The following is a 17,660-nucleotide window of genomic DNA, read 5'->3' on the forward strand; positions in this document are numbered from 1 at the left end:
CATGTCTTTATAATCAATAACTTTCACATTAACATGAATTGTGTGACCAAAAATAAACTAAGAAAAATATAAAGCGAAATGAACACATTAAATTATGAATTAGTTCAAATGCAGAATAATTTATTACATTTCCCATTAATTATTCAAATTGTCTAATGTAATCGGGAATCATGCCAATAATAAATACATGATGCTATGGAGTTTTTGTTCCACATTAAATAGATACTAAGCTAATTACATATTTTTTTAAATAGTGCATTAATTAAATGAGATGTAATCTGAAATCATTGTATTGAACTACAGTATGCTGCTTTTTAATGTGCTGTGGCGTCATGAAATAAAAGACAAATCGGTCAATCGGTCATCAGGCTCCATACAATTATTTTAGGTTATGATTCACAAGTTAATCAAATAAGAAATTGTTAATAGGCTTATGTTGATTTAATTTTGGCACAAAGTATCTACATAAAAACACTTTTAAAAAATAGTTTACAAAATATTTATGTTTTTGCATAACAAAAAAAAATCATTTCCATTTCTCAAGTGATTGAAAATAAAAATGCAATGTTAAAAATCAGAAGCACAAAAGGTGAACTGGGCTGTAGGTACTACTTTATACATACAACAAAAATCTCCGTAAGACGATCATTAGTTACTTTTTAACAATACACATGTAAATACAGGTACAACATAAAATTGTAGTTTTACTACAGAGAATTTATATACAGGTACTGTATATCTAAAACATATCAAAGGTGGTGTCACCGATGTCGTCCTCCTCCTCCTGTGAACACGACACGTTTTAAATGGACAGCACTAACAACAATATAAATCAGTGTTTTATAATTCTGACCTCGTCGTCATCTCGATATCTTTCATCTTCATCACTGCTGCTCACCTCCATGTCCTCATCTTCTGAATCCTGTTAGACATGGAGCAAACGAACTATATTTGTGTGTATAGTACCGTATGGGCCCAAATATAAGACGGTCCCTCTTTATCAAACCCATTTTTGGAAATATACTTTTAAAGACAAAAGTGTGAGTGACAGGAAGAAAAGCTCTGACTAGCTTGGGGAGAAGTCGTTCGGTTCAAGCTGTGGGCTTACATGCCCCCCTGAGTATAAAATGAGACGTAATTTTCCTGCTTAAAAGGGAAAATCCGTCTACTTCTATTCGCGCTAATCCGGTAGAATCCCATCTTTAATGTGCGGGATACTCACTGATGGTCTATGCAAGCTTGGTTCCTCCGTGTCATTATTTGATACATCCATATTGAGATAATAACATTTCTGCAACAGATACAAACATTTGACATGTGAGAAAATACTGGAAAAAAAATCATAAATACCGTAAATGCTCCAATGAACGCCTCTTAAGTTATCAGTCGAGTCTCTTATGGTCACTGCGGGGTTCTCTAATTAGCAATGGCATCAACAACTCTGGCTGTAGGCAACCTCCTGATGTAGTTTTTATGAACTCCACATGAAGCTGCGGTATCAGAAGAGGTGCGCATACAGCAACTTTATCTACCCGTGTGTGTGCTTTGAAATGTTGCTGCTGTTGGTGTGAAACTCATGCATGTTACACTTGTGGTAATAATGTAGTTTGCTCCTTACCACAATTACATTGGTTCTGTTGCTGCTGTGTAGGGTTGGGGCATAGCGTCTTCAGCATCGATGAGAACCGCGACTAACATTGCGATTCTCTTGGGATCGTTCACATTTTTTGAATTTCGATTCCTAGTTTCTATGCCCACTTCACCAACCGGAGGAAATAGCCGCAAACACCCACAAAGAGACGGCGAGCACCAACGAAGAAGAAACGACTATGAAGTCTGCCTTACATTCATAAAAAAAAACAAAAACAAAGTGGTCGGCTCAGTGCAACATTTGCAACACAGTGATATCACGCAAAGGAGTGTGCACGATCAAAATTATTGAACACCTCCGGATTCATGGTGTAGAAATAAGAATGGCATGAGACAGACGTCATTTAATGTAACCGAGGGTTTCAAGATGCCCGCTGATGAGGACGTTCGGTGTAAATAAAAGGAGGGGAGCTACGGCTAAAGGAGGTAAGTTTATTCATGTGCACAGGTAGTCTGGTTAAGCAACAGTCAAGACATCTTCTCAACCCTCAAAAAACACTTTCGGCCTTCAAAATAAGAGCGCTCTAAGCTACTAATATATATTAATGGAGCATTTACAGTAACTGAACTGTAAAGAGAGCTCACACTTGAGTTAGATGCACAGTAGTCATCCTGTTCTTCTGCTGGCAGTGTCTGCAAAGTAAAAAGGAGATTCAATGTAAACCTTTTGAAAAAACATCTCAATAGCAGTGTGTCTTTTTACTTGTTTTTTTTACCATAAACCACTTTTGCAGCTCCGTAGCATATTTCCTAACATTTTCTTTTACTTTGCTATTGTAGCGACTCTTTTCACTGTTGCTGAGCTGATTCCACATGCGGCTGACTTGGATGAAGCGCTCCATAGGATTGGGGATCTCCTCCATTTGCTCCATGTGCTCTTTGCAGAAAATGCTGTTTCCTGACCTGTCAAAGAGGAGATAACTCAAGGGTCTGCAGAAGGGCCACTTACAATATTTTACTATCATTTCTTTTTTTCCTTACCACAATGGCTTCTTCGGCTCACCGTGGTATTTCTTCACAGACTTTAGTCGCACTTTAGTGTTCTGCACGGCATAAAACCAACATAGTTAACTCTTTAAAGGTCATTTTTTCCATAATGACCAAAAATAACTGCTGCAAAAATATTAGTTTTTTCCAATTTACACAAGTCAATGTTTTAAAACTACTTCAGCTTGGAATACACATATATATATAAATTATATTTTGGAGACTTTAACCCTTTAAAGGCCAGTATTTTGTGCTGTTCTGCACAAATTCACAAACAAAACAGAGACACACTTATTTCTATACTGATATTTTGCTGCATGCTTTGAATGAGTAAAAGTAGTGCCATCTGATGGACAAATATAAAAATGAAAAATAGGAGGCCAGTTGTAGAAGTCTTAACATAAAAGATTACGTTTGCTTTAATTTAAGATAAATGTGGGATCAAAAATGGCATTTTCAATAGGAATTTTTTTGTCACAAGAAACAAAGTTGTCACTTTTTGATTAGCTTTCTCATTATAGGCTATAGGATAATTTAAGGAACAGAAATGACAGCTCTAAAATGCTTTAAAATCAATATCCCCTTGCAAATTTCACCTACAGGTATATTCCTTCAACACAGCCAAAATTATTTGAAAAACTGAATGAGCAAAACAAAAAGTGCACAAATGGAGTTCCTGACCTTTACAGATTTTGGTCTTTTGATGCCATTCTCATCCGTAATCCTCAGCTGCTCGTCCCTGTCCAAAGTCTGGAGAACACAAACATGAAATTGACACAGAAACTTGCAGCTGTAGCTCAGATTTGGAGACGCGAAAACGACTCACTGACAGATACTCGTTCAGCTTCACTGCGTAATCTTTCTTCATCTGCAAAAACAAAACATTTAACGATATTCAAGTTGACGAGCATTCTCTATATAGAAAATGGATACCTTTTTACAGCGTGTACTGTAGCTATTTTTCTCATTGTCGCTCAACTTGCGCCATCGTTTGGCCCATGTGCTCACGTAGTGTTTTTTGGCCACGCCATCCATGGAGGCCAGCTGCTCTTTGCAGAACAGACTATAACCGCTCCTAAACAGAACATATAAGAACGCTTGAACTCACCATTACTTTTAGTATGCTGCATTCATTAATGTGTCGAAATTAAATATAAAACCTGAAAATATGAAAGAATTGTTCAATAATTGATTCATTTCATGGGCAATGTAAATAGTTCATGACCTTTTTAATTTATTTAATTAAATAAACAGCATTTATTTATTTACTTTCATTTTGGCCCATATCCTTTGGGGTATTTTGTTGTAATTTTATGATTTTTAAAAATAAATTTATCAATATGTCAGAGTGAGTGTCTCACGTAGGTGGCTTGGCAGGAAGGGCGTCTCCTGTAGATTCTTCTAAGCTTTTTTTCCAACGACCTCGTTTCCCCTGGCAACAAAGATAGGCATTCGACTTAAACATGAACAAAGAAAGTGTGTGTGTTGTTATTACTGATTGTATCAATCCCCTTAAAAATATAGCATTACATTTCTGATTAATTCTGGGTACATTTCTTTAAATTTCCCTGATTAAACGGACATTTATGTTTCAAAAGAATACTTTTGGATTACATTTCGGGGACTAAGCGATAAAAATAATGTATTTTATTTATTAGGCACCTTTCCGGTCACTCAAGGGCACTCTAAAATGGCTGAAATTGCAAAGGGCAGGATACAAACTAACTACTGACCAGCTAATTGTTATACATTCCGTTTAATTCGTATAGAAACTATGACAAGTGTGTCCCAAACTTACTTTTGGGGCTTCTGTGAAATTGCGCTTCTTCTTTTCCACCCCCTGCTGGCCACCTGTAATATTACTATTTTTAGTAATAGACTCCTTCCTGCAACACAAAAAGTATTCATTTGATTTGTTTTTAATTTTTTATAATCATTTACATTTCATGACCGTGTTCATTTAAATACCTTAATTCTACAATCTTTTTATTGTATTCTTCTAGCGCTCGCTGGTATTTCTCCACATATGGAGCCTGAGATTTAGGGAAAAATAGTCATTGATGTTTCATTTAAGAATACAGAATAAGAGATGATGTCCACCTTCTCTTCATCTGTCAGAGCCTTGTACTTGTTTACTATTAATGAAAAGAGCTTCTGGCGATTGAGTCCTGGGTTCTGCTCATGGTATTTATCCATGTTCTCTTTGTAAAAGATGCAGTTTGGAGGACCGGGTCTCTTTGGGGGGTCTGGATCTAACTGCAAAGACAGAGTGCAAACATTAGGTCTACTTAGTGGCCAGCTTTCAGCCTACAACATGTTTTGAGCGCTCCACCTCATGATGCATTTTACCTTTATGGTTGGATTTGAAAGTTCATCTGCAGCTTCATCAACAAGCTCTGTGAGAGTTCGAAATTTACGCATCTGAAAAAGAAGGGAATGCGACACTTAGAGTTTCACTTGAAAGGAAAGAATTTAACAGGAAAACACAACATGACGGCAAAGATACCTCAAACGCAAAAGACCATGGACCGTTAGCTAATAAAACTACATCCCAACAATAACCAGTAACAATAATTCATAATGGAAAACACTTGAAGGGAGAAGTTAAATAATAATAGACATTAATTCGGGTCACCTTCTGCGACACAATTTTCCACTTTTCTTGACAATCTCTCGGTGAAAATGGAGGGAACGCCACCTTCTCCCAGTCTAGCGTCTTTACTACTTCGTAAAATGCGCTCATCCGATCATGCTCGGAGATGTTTGTTTTCATAGCAGCCAGAAGCTTCTGGAGGTTTTCCTTTGTCCACGCTTCATGATAGAAAGTAAAGAAAATGCGTGTTACATTACTTTAACGTCATAATAGGGTACAACTGTAGGTTATTCAAGTGTACCTACCAGTGTTCATTTGGGCTTCATTCACAGTAAAACAACACAGAGGAGCCCTCCACAACGTTAGTTTAACGTGTCAACACTTTCAGGTAAAAAAAAAAAAAGTGCAGTTATCCACCTGTTGTTCTCAAAGTTTGTTTTAAACCACCATATCAAAGAGTACAACACAAGGAGTCCACTCAGTAGGAAACGTGCGGGCTAGTCTGTGTATAGTGGACACGGACTTCCGGTTAGCTCAGCCAATCATGTACGAGTAAAGGGTTCTTCATTATGTGAGACAAGCAGTCAACAGCGCCATCTATTGTAAGGAGGTATGTTAGTCACGTTAAAATACACCAAACACAAGCTGATTAATTAGAATATTGTTGATGAACGTCACATTTCGTCGTGTATGATGACGTCTTTTGAAGAAAATCTTGTCATCCCCACCATATTTTTAAATATGTTTGCACGTAAGCGGAAGAAAATGGATGGATGGATTTCTCACATAAAGAAGACCAGGTAAATTAGAAAAAGACACAGACAATATTTGGAAATTAACATTTAATGTATTGTCAATGTTTAAAAAAACAAGACATCACATGTCTTTTGTATATTATGTTGTTTTCACAATTGCGTAAATTACTAATATTACTAATAGTGGACCTTTTGAGACAACATTAAAATATTGGCCATATAGAAATTACATTTAATGTTAAAAAATAATCTGGACCCACTTTTCAATGGAAAAACTAATTGCACTCTTTAATTCTGTCATATTTAAACATAGTAACGTTTGTTTTTATTATTGTGGCAGTCTACAATGGCATCTGTGTTTCCCAGTATACGTCTTGTCCCGGCTCCTCCTCAAACGTCACTTTAGCATCGTCAGCATCCAACTACAAAAAAAACAGACAAGTGAAGTAAGTGTTTGGCGCTAAAAAGAGTATACTGTATCCACATACTGCTGCTTACGCATTTCATCTCCAGCTCAGTGAAGAGACGCCCGGTCATGATCATGCGTAAGGGAATGGTAAGAATGAGAATGAATGGAAGTGCAAGGGACGCTGGACTGGACTTGACAATCCACAAAACAGCAAGGCACACAATCTGGATGCCCGTGAACAAGTGCATTCTGCCGGTGCTCACCTGTGTAACATTGCAACATTAAACCCTGAATCTTGACAGTTTCTGCAAAGTTGTCACAGTGGCTCTTACTCTGGTAGCATACGGCTCATCTGGATGGTATTTCTTAGGAATTAAGAGAAGCAGCATCCGGTCCCACAGCTGGATGCCGTTTAGTGATGTAACTCCCATGTAAAGAAAGATCCCAAACAAGGCCGACATGGGGATCATCTTGAGGATGGGCTCCATCAGAATGGACAGACCTTAACACAAACATACTCGGCTAAAGCACCAGTTCAGACACAATGACCTGATGATATACTGTACTGGTACTGGTACATACCAACCAGCAGAGCTACCACAATGCCACTGATCCTCTGCTCCAGCACTCTCTCGATCACAGGTTTGGGCCCTTTGCTCATGACTGTGAGGGCATTGGCGTGCGTGACGGAGCGCACAGTGGCGGCGCTGAGCCACGGCACGCCAAATATTGCGCTGATGCCACCCATGCCCACCAGGATGAGGAGGTCAAAGTGGAACCCGGAGCCTTTGACCATCTTCCTCTCAGGTTTGCTCACGATCAAGCTGTCGGGGAACACATAATTAGGTACACCTGAACCATGAGCTTTCTATGAGATATGAGGACATACGTTGTGATTTGTGACTCCAGGAAGATGAGGATGAACACGAGCAAGGCCGGGACACAGCATGCAAACATCATCCATACAGGGAAGGGGGTGCGCTCTCCAAATGGATTGATGAGCCAACCTCTTTTGGCCGGATTGGACACCATCAGACCTTTAGGGACCACTAGTTTCTACACATACAATTAGTTTGATTTAGGCGTTTTAGCCAGGCTATGCTTAGATAAGTTGATCTAAAACATCATCAAATAGTGAAACTTGAGGCATTATGTTGATTAAGATATGACTTCTACTGTACTACTTGCTTCACGGCCACAAGACCATGCGGATGTGTTTCTTTTTCAACATAGTTGGCCGTTATCTGAGGTTATATGGTAAAGTTCTTGGCTAACCTGAGTGTAGGTGTCGTCAATGCTGTAGTCTACGACAATCATGAGGAAAATGGCAATGGGCACACCAAAGTCACCTATTAAACGTCTGACCTGTAGGAGCAATTCAATGTAGTGAGTCACGACTTAAACAAATACATGATTTTGCATTTCTACTTACTTTTCCAGGCAGAAAGGTGCCGTTCTTGAACTGGCGCAGGAAGTAGGCGATAAAGAAACAGCCAAACATGAGGCACATGGACAGCAGAGCCGTGTTGGGGTAAGGTGGCTTAATAGTGTTGACGATAATGGTGGCGTTGCCAGTGTCGTTGTCGTACATGATCGTTTGTTCCACCCTTGGGCGCCAGGGGTTTTCTATTGACTCATTCAGATGTTCGTAATTCAGTATCAGCGGGTGGGCCTTGAAGATCTGCAGAAGTGGGAGAGTTCTCACATTTTTGAAACGGATTTTATGGATGACGGATGATTGAATGATTACCCTTGCGAGCTTGGCAAAGGTTTCGTAGATGAAGATGATGGAGATGAGGATGGAGAATATCTCCTGGGTGAAGCGGGAGATGAAGCGCACCAGGAAGCTTCCCTCGCAGGCTACAATGATCACCACGATGATGACCAGCCACACACCCACCCACACTCGCCCGACAATGTACTCAATGTCCTGGGACTTGCAGAACTGTGTGAAAGGGCATGCCAAGAAATTTGTGTCCTCAAAAACGTATGACAATTAAACTATCTCAGAGAACCAGTTTTATCCAAGAAGAGAGTTAGGGTAGTGAGAAACTGGAGTTTTGCAGCAAAGTGGAGACTGCGGCGTATAATACTGCAGTTTCCACAGCGAAGGAACAGCAACATCTAACATATATTAGAAGACAAATTTTCCACATTTTGACTGAGGGCTGCAGCAAAGCAGAGACTATGGTGAATAATACTGCAGTATCCAGAGTTGTGGCACAGCAACAGCTAACATTAGCCTGTGTTCATCTTGTTTGTACTACAAATAGTACCTGATAATACCTGCTCTTGCCAATGGAAAAGTGTCAGGAGTAAGTAGAGCAGGACTGAGAAGGTACCATGCAATGGAAAAGGGGCAGTAATATCAATCAAGAACTCTCATGTTATAGAACATTCTACAGATTGTCGAATCATCTGTTTTACTCACAGCATAGAAGGCCTCTTCAAATACTAACAGAGGACCAGAAAAGCCAATGACAAGCACAGGCTGGGCAGCAACAAAGCAGAAAATGATGCCCTGGATGCTTGTTGAGATGAGAAGCTCCGGAACGCCCATCATGTTCTCTACCTTGTCAGCTAAAAGAGAAAAACATGATAGTTGAAAGCCATTGCATGCGCTACTGTCTTGGTACAATGTCTAATCACCTAGGAGACCACCGAAGGTGATGGCAGGAGAGAGCGCTGCAAAATAGATGAAGATGATGGCAGCAAGAACCTGAGCGTTGAGAGCATCTTTAATGTCACTCTTGTAGTACTGGTAGCGTCTTTTAACGTCTCGAATCATCCCACCAAAGGGTCGACCCGTGCGGGCCAGAGGATCTTCAGGCGGAGTTCCGGTACAGAAGGAAACTGCAGGAAAGAAATCTTTATTAGGTGGATGCTTTTGTCCGTAGATGGTAGTTAATGCAGCCATACCCTGGCGAGGCTTGCTGTCCAGCATGGATTCAGATGAGTGGAATCTCTCCTGGAGTAACTTCTTCTGGAAGTTTATGATGGAGCTGAGCATGGCTTCACTTTGGATCTCAGTGGGTGGGATGACAATGCTGCAGTCCATGAAGTCGCCCATAGCGTCGATTAGGCTTCGCAGATTTTTAGCTCGCAATGCCGCCTGGTTGAACACCTTGTGGAGAGACAAGGAACTATGTCAACACTGAAGGTTTTTAAAAGTATAATATGATAAATGCTTTAACAGCAAAAGAGCCAATGCTAACTGCAGCTAACTGCTCAGCCAGTGCTGATTAGTTCATTGTAAACAACAGTACAAGTGTAACACGTGAGTTTCACACCAACAGCTGAGTAGCAACACTTTAAAGTGCATGCAGAGGTAAATAAAGCTGCTGGCTAGTAATGCAGATACTGCTATTTTGTGGAGTTCATAACAACTACATCTACATCAAGTACAACTACATCAGGTTCTCAACGAAGCACTCACACACGCCACACGCAACACAAGCACACACTCATAGCACTCTATTTATTTATTTATTTGTATTATTTATTGTATTAATGTCTCTTCTGTTTTTGTTGCTTAATTTATTGGTATATATGTTTATGTGTTTATGTTTCTTATGTTCTTATTCTTTCTTGTGTTTTCTTTCTTTTCTTGGGAGAATGAACAGAATAAGAGAACAGAATAAGAAGATAACTGCTGTTTTACCATGCACATGACAATAAAACTCTCTTGAATCTTGAATCAAGTACAACTACATCAGGTTTTTAACTCGTAGGTTATTTTTTTAGACCATGCACGAGGGGTGGGCAGATCGATCCAAGTATCATATTGTAATAAATCATACAAGTGCTTAACTGTATGATTGCAATATTTTGTCGATACCAAGTATTGTATCAGTGTCATCAGATTGATACAAGTGTGATAAAAAAAAATTCATTTCTTGTCATTTTGACAAATGTCTATGATTTTTTTGCTCACATTTTTACATTCTTTATATTATTATATTGTTTACAAACAAAAACTCACCTCGGGGAAAAAGTTCATGGACACTGGAGGAGTTTGAGGGGAAAAACCCAAAGGATTTGAATGAGAGCTAATAGTAGTGTTTGCTTTTGTTTACTATTGCTCAAACGATTGTATGCTATGGGAATAATTGTATTATTTTGTTGATATGGTTACACTGTTTTATACTGTTATACTTATACATTGCTAAATTGTTTCGGAAACATTATGCTGATAAAAAATTATGCCTAAAATCTTGATCAATAAAAGTAAAAATCACCAACTCATTCAAGGATCTTGAATAATTTCAAGTAAAAAGTATCGGTATCAGTATTGTATTGGCCCTGGCCCTGTGTTGACTTGGTATCCTTCATCCATCCATCCATCCATTGTCGATGATGCGTCTCCTCATTAGGGTCGCGGGGACTTGGTATCATATTAATACCATAATTTGCAGTACCACCCAATCTTACCACGCACCCGGAGAGTATAGAGGCGAGATTTTGAGCATTTACTGGACATGTTTTGGCCAACTTACTTTATCAGCCATTAGCGCCGCCATGGCTCGTCCAGTCTCGTGGTAATCCATGTCAGCATTGCTCGGCCCAATCAGCACAAAGACAAAGCGCAGAGGTTCCGGAGCCTCCAAGGTGGAGTCGAGCGGCGTCGCTTCTTTCAGACGCACAAACACAACCACAGGCTTTTCCAGGAAGTCCAAAGCTCCTGCATCAAACCAGCATATCATTTTCATGGATGCACTGACATACAGTGTCCTACAGTGAAGGTTGCCCACCTACTAACACCATGGAGGCCTCCACACGGTCACATTCATCCCTCTGCACAACACAGAAACATTGATTAACAACAGATCAATCAGAGTCCACTGATGAGATTGCTTTTAGGGACTTTTTGGTCTGTCAGCAGGTCAAAGTTCACAAAATGTCAACAAGAAAGAGCCTCTTGCAGGATTTGACATCAGGAACCTTGAAGGAGGTCTACAGTCCACTTAAGGAAGGTGTATACATGAGAAAGACACATCAGGAGTACAGGATGCAAAAAAACCACAAAAAAACTAAAAAGAAACCCTCACCCTTTCCTTGACTGAAAATCTGCGTAGATCCACTCCATCGGTCAAGGCTTGACTCTCAGGATCAACTTGTTGACTGGAGGGACGAATGAGAATGTGAGGGCCTACATGTATGTCATTGAGGTTAAGATGAGATGTGATGACAAATAAATAGGTTACTATTTAGAAATCCCACAGTCCCAACAAATCATAACATTGTTTGGACAAGAGATGGGATTAAATGAGATGAAATGAGATAACATGAGATGAAATGTATAACTAAATATGGTAAGCATTTATTACTCCTGCAGTAAGTACATTTGCGATGATGGTTTGGACTCTACCTCCAGGCATGAGAAGAGATGAGATGAGATATAAAAGAAAAATAAGGTTACCTTTATAGTATTCCCACGTTAAGGACATTCACAAAAGTGTTTGGGCAACAATTATGACGTCGTGAGATATATAAGATGAGATGACGTGTATAAATAGATATGGAAAAATAACTGCTTCGTCCCACAGTAAGGAAATAGACTATGTTTTAGAGTGTTGCTGCAACATGAGAACAAATAAAATGAGATGAGTTAGCATGAGAGGAGATAATAAAATATACCTAAACACAAAACCTGACAAGGGTAACCCTTTATTACTCCCACAGTAAGGGCATTTGCAAATGTGCTTTGGCGTCTACCTGCAGGATAAGAACATGTGAAATGACTTCAGATAAGCGAAAATATAGAAATACTTCAATAATTTGTCCCACAGTAGCGAAATTCACAATGCAGGTACTGTAGATGGGATGAACCAAGATAAAGTCTTAGACTCTTTGACTCTAACTGAGAGATGAGATGAGATAACATGAGCTATAGACAAAGATGACATCCACTGTAAGGAAATGAAAAAATCTGGAGTCTGGCATAAATATGAAAAAAGGTGTGATGAGATAAGACAGCGTGAAAACAGATAAAACTTGATAAGCGTTATTAATTCCTGTGGTACGTGGTAAGAGATGAGATTATATGAGGTGAGATTTCATAGTAAGAGGTACAAATTCATACACTTGTGATCAAAATTTGAAGACCGATTGAAAAATGTAATGAATTTACATTTTGCACTTTTGGATCTTAAAGGAAAACCTGACTTTTTTTTTAATTTATTTTGCCCATCATCCACAGTCCTTACGTGAGAAATGAGCACACGTCTTTCTCTTTTCTGTGCATTCTAAATATTGAAAAATATTAATGTGCAGGTCACACTAAAACACTGTAAACGGAACATTGTTGCCGTTTTTTTTTAGTTATTTTTAGAGGGCTTTATAGACGGAATAGGTGCTTCCCATTATGTGCATTGTTAGCTGCCTCGTGCTAGCTGTTTTTCTCACTTTAGAATGCACAGAAAAGGGAAAGACATGCGTTCATGTTTCCCATGTAAGGATTGTGGATGATGGGCAACATTCTAGAAAAGGGACGTTTTCCTTTAAGGAAGTACAGCTTCAAAATGCAAAAAGAAGAAATGGGAGTGAGACAAAAAAAAACTGAGTAATTTGAGTAATCAGCTGACTGTTCATCAGCTGATCAAAAGACCATAGCTCAAAAAAACCCAAAACCCCCTAAAAAGAAATACAAAGTAAAATGTTCAAATAAGGACTTAGTAATGAGTAGCTGCGGTGTTCTTGTTAATCACCTCAAACATTTTGGGCATGGGTTGATGCCAGTGTTTCCAGGAGGCTAGTGGGAATGTTGCTCCAGATGGTGAGGATGACTTCATGGAGGGCATCAACTGTCTGGAACTGATGTCCATTTTTGTCAACTTCTTTTGTCATCGATCCCCCAATGTTCTCTATGGGATTTAGATCAGGGAAGACGCAGGATGGTACAAAAGTTGTTACGCTTGCGTGTGCGGAGGACCACAGAATGCGGAGGCAAGGTGAGCTGATGACAGTTCTTTAATTGGCTTTCAGGGTGGAGGTAATCACAAAGGTAAGCGCTGGGGTCCGCAGCTTGCGGTGCCCCAGGAAAAAGGTCCTTAACACAAAACTTACAAAGGACAGGACAAGGGACAACTGGAACACCCCAGCTGTGGAGACGCCGAATCTTGAAGAGCTTGAGCGATTATGACAAGCCGCGAGTGCGTTGTCTGTGTTGTCATGGAAGGAACCGGCGTCTCACAGCTGCCCCTACTCTGTGTTAAGTAGGGGGAAGGATCACTTGCATGTGTGTCCAGTTGTCCCCGCTCCTGCTGCACGCCCAGCTGTGGAAGAGAGAGAGCGAGAGAACAGGGCGCAGCAGCAGGTGACCGTCACAAGAGTAACGTCATCCCTCCGGAAGAAGTCGTTTGTCAGTGAAGTGCAACATTGTCCTGTTGAAAAACCCAGTCATTACCACACAGTCGTCAGTCACATAGTCAGCTGCCATTTGACACCCCTGCACAACCTAAAGCTCCATTGTTCAATTGAAGGAAAAAGCATCCCAGACCATGATGGCGTCCCCTCCACCGTGACATGTGGAAAATATCTCAGGTGGGATCTCCTTGTCATTCCATACTCAAGGGATACTCAAGGTTGCATTTTTTCTCATCAGGGAATTAAACTTTCTTCCACATTTCAATGTCCCATGTTTGGCGCTCTCGTGCAAATTCCAAAGGGCCAATATTGTGGTGTTCAAGGAGATGAGGCAATTGAAGAGGTGTTTTGTTTTTAAAACCCTTCTCTCGCAGATGCTGTCTGATAGTTATTGGAATGCACTCGGCACGATACCAAGATCGTCCCGTGTCTTGATGGACAGCCAATCGGATCTTCTGGCTAAGGGCCGGTGACATTTTTTTGGGTCTACCACTTGACTTTTTCGTTCCATGACCCTCAGAATCTTTGAAAAGTAATGACTGGCTTATTGCATCCAACCTCAGCAGCAATGGCGCACTGCAAGAGGCCTTGCTTATGCAGCTCAACAATCTGACCACGTTCAAAGAGAGAAATCTTTTTTCTTTTGCCATCAAGTGATCATGACAGTGTGAATACCTGACAGAAAATGAAATGACATTGAATCCACATTTTTGCCTAGATTTTGGCTTTTAAAGGCTGTGGTGTTAAACGTTTGATTAGCCTATTTGACTTTCATGGTTGTTTGCAATAAATTACTTACTCAAAAATAAAATTGTCTCACTCCGATTTCTTCTTTGTGCATTTTGAAGCTCTAATTAGAACCTCATTAAAATCCAACAGCGCAAAATGTACATTCTTGCAATTTTTCAACGGTTCTTAAATTTTGATCAGGAGTGCATAAGGCAGCCCTTTATTCGTGCCATAAGTAAGGAAATTCACAATTTTATTATAGAGTCTATAATTATCTGTCAGATGAGCACCGATGAGAAGAAAAGATGTGAGACGAGGTAAAATGGAGTGTAGAATGTAGAATGAGCTTGAATGAGATAACATGAGATGAAATACTGAGATAAATATTACCTGCGGTTCTGGAGGAGGGATTTCATCACCCCCTCCTGGTCTCCTGGTCTGATCTGCTTCAGTTTGAGCATCTCAGCGACCATCTTCTCACCCATGCTGGCCCAGGTCTTCTCCTCACTGTTGAAAAGCATCACACCTGAAAGCAGAAACACATCACATCACCGTGGTTGCTGTGCAAAGTATGTCGAAATGTGTCCTATTTTAAACCAATGGATGACCTGTGTTCATGGAGCGTCGCAGCTGGACCAGGCTCTTGAAGGTGAGGTAGGAGACATGCGAAGTCGTCCACACCCCGGACTGGGGGTCAAAGCTCTCCTCGTGGCCTTCCCATCGACCTGTCTCCTGCCAGTAGGTCTGCTCCTTGTGGTCCTTCATCATCTTGCTCAGCTAAAAGAAAGACTGCCATGGGTATTCACATGGACATCAACGGCATACAAGAACATGAAGGGGACCTTTATGGGCACCTCATGAGTTTCTTCACATTTTTTTGTACATGTGTTCTGCATTCTTTTGGTGACGCCCTGTGTCTAAAAGTTAAACATACAGGCAGACTCCAGGCTTTGGCCCAGTGACAATCTCTGGTGTGTGGAGTCAAAGCTCACTCTGGGCATGTTTGGACTGTCAATACGTGTCGCGTGCTGGAAGTGTGTGCACGTATGTGTGTATGTGTGTGTGCATGTGTGTGTCCCTCACCTGATAATCTGTGCTGGGGTTGGCGAGTGTGTGATGTTCCAGGTGGCTGAAATAGTTGAAATCAGACATTAACGAGAGAGCATGTCATCATCGTTGCCTATATTTATAGACGTACTTCATACTTTGATTAAATTTAAAATGGGACCTGTACCATTAACATGTATTTTAAACCAACTTTTACATCGGCTACAATAATCTAGATTCATTTTTTTATCTTTTGTAATTGTGCAGGAGACAATGTTTAAAGAGAATCATTGTTTTTAGATGCAGTAATGCATTAATTTGATCCAAAATTGAACCAGAACACTGAAGTGGTATGTGGAAACTCACTTATTTATTTCCAAAACACACATGAACAAAGGGGTGGACAATTAAGGTTGCATAGTATGAGTGGAGCCAGTGTGTGTATATATGCAAGTATGCGTAACAAAAATGTGCACATTTGACCACGTAAATGTCACAATGCACACATGCACAAGCAGTGACAACAGTGAGGGTGGAACAAAAGTTTTCTGCTATTTAACTTGTTTTAAAAACTGTCCACTTTGCACAATTTAGTGCATATTATGACTTTCAACGCTAATGTGGCAAAATTAATTTAAATATTCACGCCAAAAAAACCTACAAAATAATAGTTATACAATACAATAATTATAATGCATTTTATTTATAGTAGTATTATATTATATAATATAGTATTATGGTATGATTTAGCCTACATTTTCATTTTGTAAAAGACACAGTATTCCAAAAATACTTTTAAATAATTGTTTTTAAATGGATGTAATATTTTAGTATCTTTTTTAGTGCTACGGAAATGCATGGCATCATCCAAAGAGGGATTTCTAACGAGGAGAAAATTAAAATATTAGAAACTTTCAGGAAGATGCAGTCCATTTCACTGCAAAAAACAAAAATTAACATATTGTTAAATTTATATTGGAATAACAACATGGTGCCAGTATAAAGTGAGCATTATTATTGTTGTTATTTTTACTGTCACACTGCATTATTTTTGTACAAAAGTGCTGCAAAGTGTAAGCTCCACTGCACAGCTGTCATTCAAGCAGTAAGAGTGACACTTACCTCTTGGAGTGAAGCAGCAGTGTGAAGCGACTGACCCTCGAAAGTCAAAAAAACGTGACTTTATAAATGGCTTGCATGTATGTATGGATGCATGCTGCCTGATGATGATGATGGGTGGTACAAAATACGCTGACTTGTCTGTATGTGTGTGCCCATAGAGTCCATACACACTCAAAATCCACAGTCTGACATCCCATGGCACCCAAAATATTGATAGTATATACAGCTACTTGGTATGTACGGAGTCACACTATGTCATTAACCAACCAGCATCTTTATCCCATTTAATGTCTGTGTTTAGAGGAAAACAAAGGCTTGGATTTCACTGTCGGGTCTGCGTGCTCACCTTCAAAATTGCAATGGTAGAAACGTCCTCCACATTGTCCATTTTCACAAAGTGAAAGCCCAGCATCATCCAAGGGTGAGAAGTTCACTTGCGGGTCTTTCTTTACGTTTGGGCACTTTTTCATGTCTGTGGCCTCCAACAAATTATGGTCAGGGTTTCGGGGTAGGAGTGTCCAAAGTCTGGACCAGGGGCCATTAGTGGCCGCAGCTTATTTATTATTGGTCTGCAGCATCTAATAAAAGTAAAAGACAGTTTGCATTAACATCATGATTTAAAAAAAACAGTGATAGAAAAAACTGGGTCATTATAACCCGAATAGTAAGATGCAAGCATTTTGGTTAGATGAAATACAGAAGACTCCTGTTATATAGAGTATCTTTGACTACCATTTTTGCAATGGGTTCCTAAAAACAGCATAGAACTCTTGTTATATAGAGGATCTTTGACAAGCGTTTATGCAGCCGGGTCTCAAAAGCAGTCAAGCATTCGTGTCATACAAAGGATCTCTGTAGTAGTGTTTTTGAAGTAGGTCCTTAAAAACAGCAGCACTCTCCTGTTGTATCGAGCAGTGGTAGTCAGCTGGTTTGGCTGGGGGACAAACAATCACCCCTTAATGACAAGCGGCGACCCAAATTGCCAAAATTCTTCAACTCATAC

General features: G+C 39.8%; 2 protein-coding genes across 4 annotated transcripts; both read right to left on the bottom strand.

Moving 5' to 3' along the window:
* Positions 1-486: 486 nt before the first annotated feature.
* Positions 487-5,739, bottom strand: LOC129177067 (nucleolar transcription factor 1-like). 2 transcript variants are annotated; one of them, XM_054767789.1, is made up of 16 exons: positions 5,536-5,739; positions 5,273-5,448; positions 4,987-5,058; positions 4,738-4,893; positions 4,606-4,670; positions 4,436-4,523; positions 3,999-4,069; positions 3,571-3,712; positions 3,464-3,505; positions 3,319-3,387; positions 2,632-2,693; positions 2,367-2,553; positions 2,236-2,283; positions 1,223-1,291; positions 854-922; positions 491-784 (listed from the first exon to the last, which is right to left on the bottom strand). In XM_054767789.1, exons 1-16 carry the CDS (start codon positions 5,543-5,545, stop codon positions 740-742), a joined length of 1,371 nt encoding a protein of 456 aa, XP_054623764.1. In that variant the 5' UTR covers positions 5,546-5,739; the 3' UTR covers positions 491-739. The 2 variants fall into 2 exon arrangements, with proteins under 2 accessions (XP_054623765.1, XP_054623764.1); XM_054767790.1 differs by lacking the exon at positions 1,223-1,291 and having other exon boundaries at positions 487-784.
* A 333-nt stretch (positions 5,740-6,072) lies between these two features.
* Positions 6,073-16,824, bottom strand: slc4a1b (solute carrier family 4 member 1b (Diego blood group)). 2 transcript variants are annotated; one of them, XM_054769143.1, is made up of 18 exons: positions 16,658-16,824; positions 15,572-15,617; positions 15,097-15,265; positions 14,879-15,014; positions 11,443-11,515; positions 11,146-11,188; positions 10,891-11,075; positions 9,314-9,518; positions 9,044-9,247; positions 8,826-8,974; positions 8,145-8,339; positions 7,827-8,075; positions 7,670-7,759; positions 7,284-7,450; positions 6,977-7,218; positions 6,727-6,896; positions 6,484-6,657; positions 6,075-6,407 (listed from the first exon to the last, which is right to left on the bottom strand). In XM_054769143.1, the coding sequence occupies exons 3-18, from the start codon at positions 15,254-15,256 to the stop codon at positions 6,327-6,329; spliced, it is 2,523 nt and encodes an 840-aa protein (XP_054625118.1). In that variant the 5' UTR covers positions 15,257-15,265; positions 15,572-15,617; positions 16,658-16,824; the 3' UTR covers positions 6,075-6,326. The 2 variants fall into 2 exon arrangements, with proteins under 2 accessions (XP_054625117.1, XP_054625118.1); XM_054769142.1 differs by having other exon boundaries at positions 6,073-6,407; positions 9,044-9,518.
* Between the last annotated feature and the right edge of the window lie 836 nt (positions 16,825-17,660).

The sequence above is a fragment of the Dunckerocampus dactyliophorus genome, chromosome 2 (genome assembly GCF_027744805.1).
Source record: "Dunckerocampus dactyliophorus isolate RoL2022-P2 chromosome 2, RoL_Ddac_1.1, whole genome shotgun sequence".
Classification (NCBI taxonomy): Eukaryota; Metazoa; Chordata; class Actinopteri; order Syngnathiformes; family Syngnathidae; genus Dunckerocampus; species Dunckerocampus dactyliophorus.

Bases quoted from the DNA above. Each gene is read 5' to 3' on its own strand.
- LOC129177067 (XM_054767789.1), bottom strand. The intron at 4,671-4,737 runs GTGGACATCATC...CCTAAATCTCAG, and splicing joins CTCTGACAGATGAAGAGAAG to GCTCCATATGTGGAGAAATA. The intron at 4,524-4,605 runs GTATTTAAATGA...TTTGTGTTGCAG, and splicing joins AAAAAGATTGTAGAATTAAG to GAAGGAGTCTATTACTAAAA.
- slc4a1b (XM_054769142.1), bottom strand. From the start codon at position 15,256: ATGATGAAGGACCACAAGGAGCAGACCTACTGGCAGGAGACAGGTCGA. The intron at 11,189-11,442 runs GTGAGGGTTTCT...TGTGTTGTGCAG, and splicing joins GATTTTCAGTCAAGGAAAGG to AGGGATGAATGTGACCGTGT. The intron at 8,340-8,825 runs GTGAGTAAAACA...CCTTTCACACAG, and splicing joins TTGAAGAGGCCTTCTATGCT to TTCTGCAAGTCCCAGGACAT.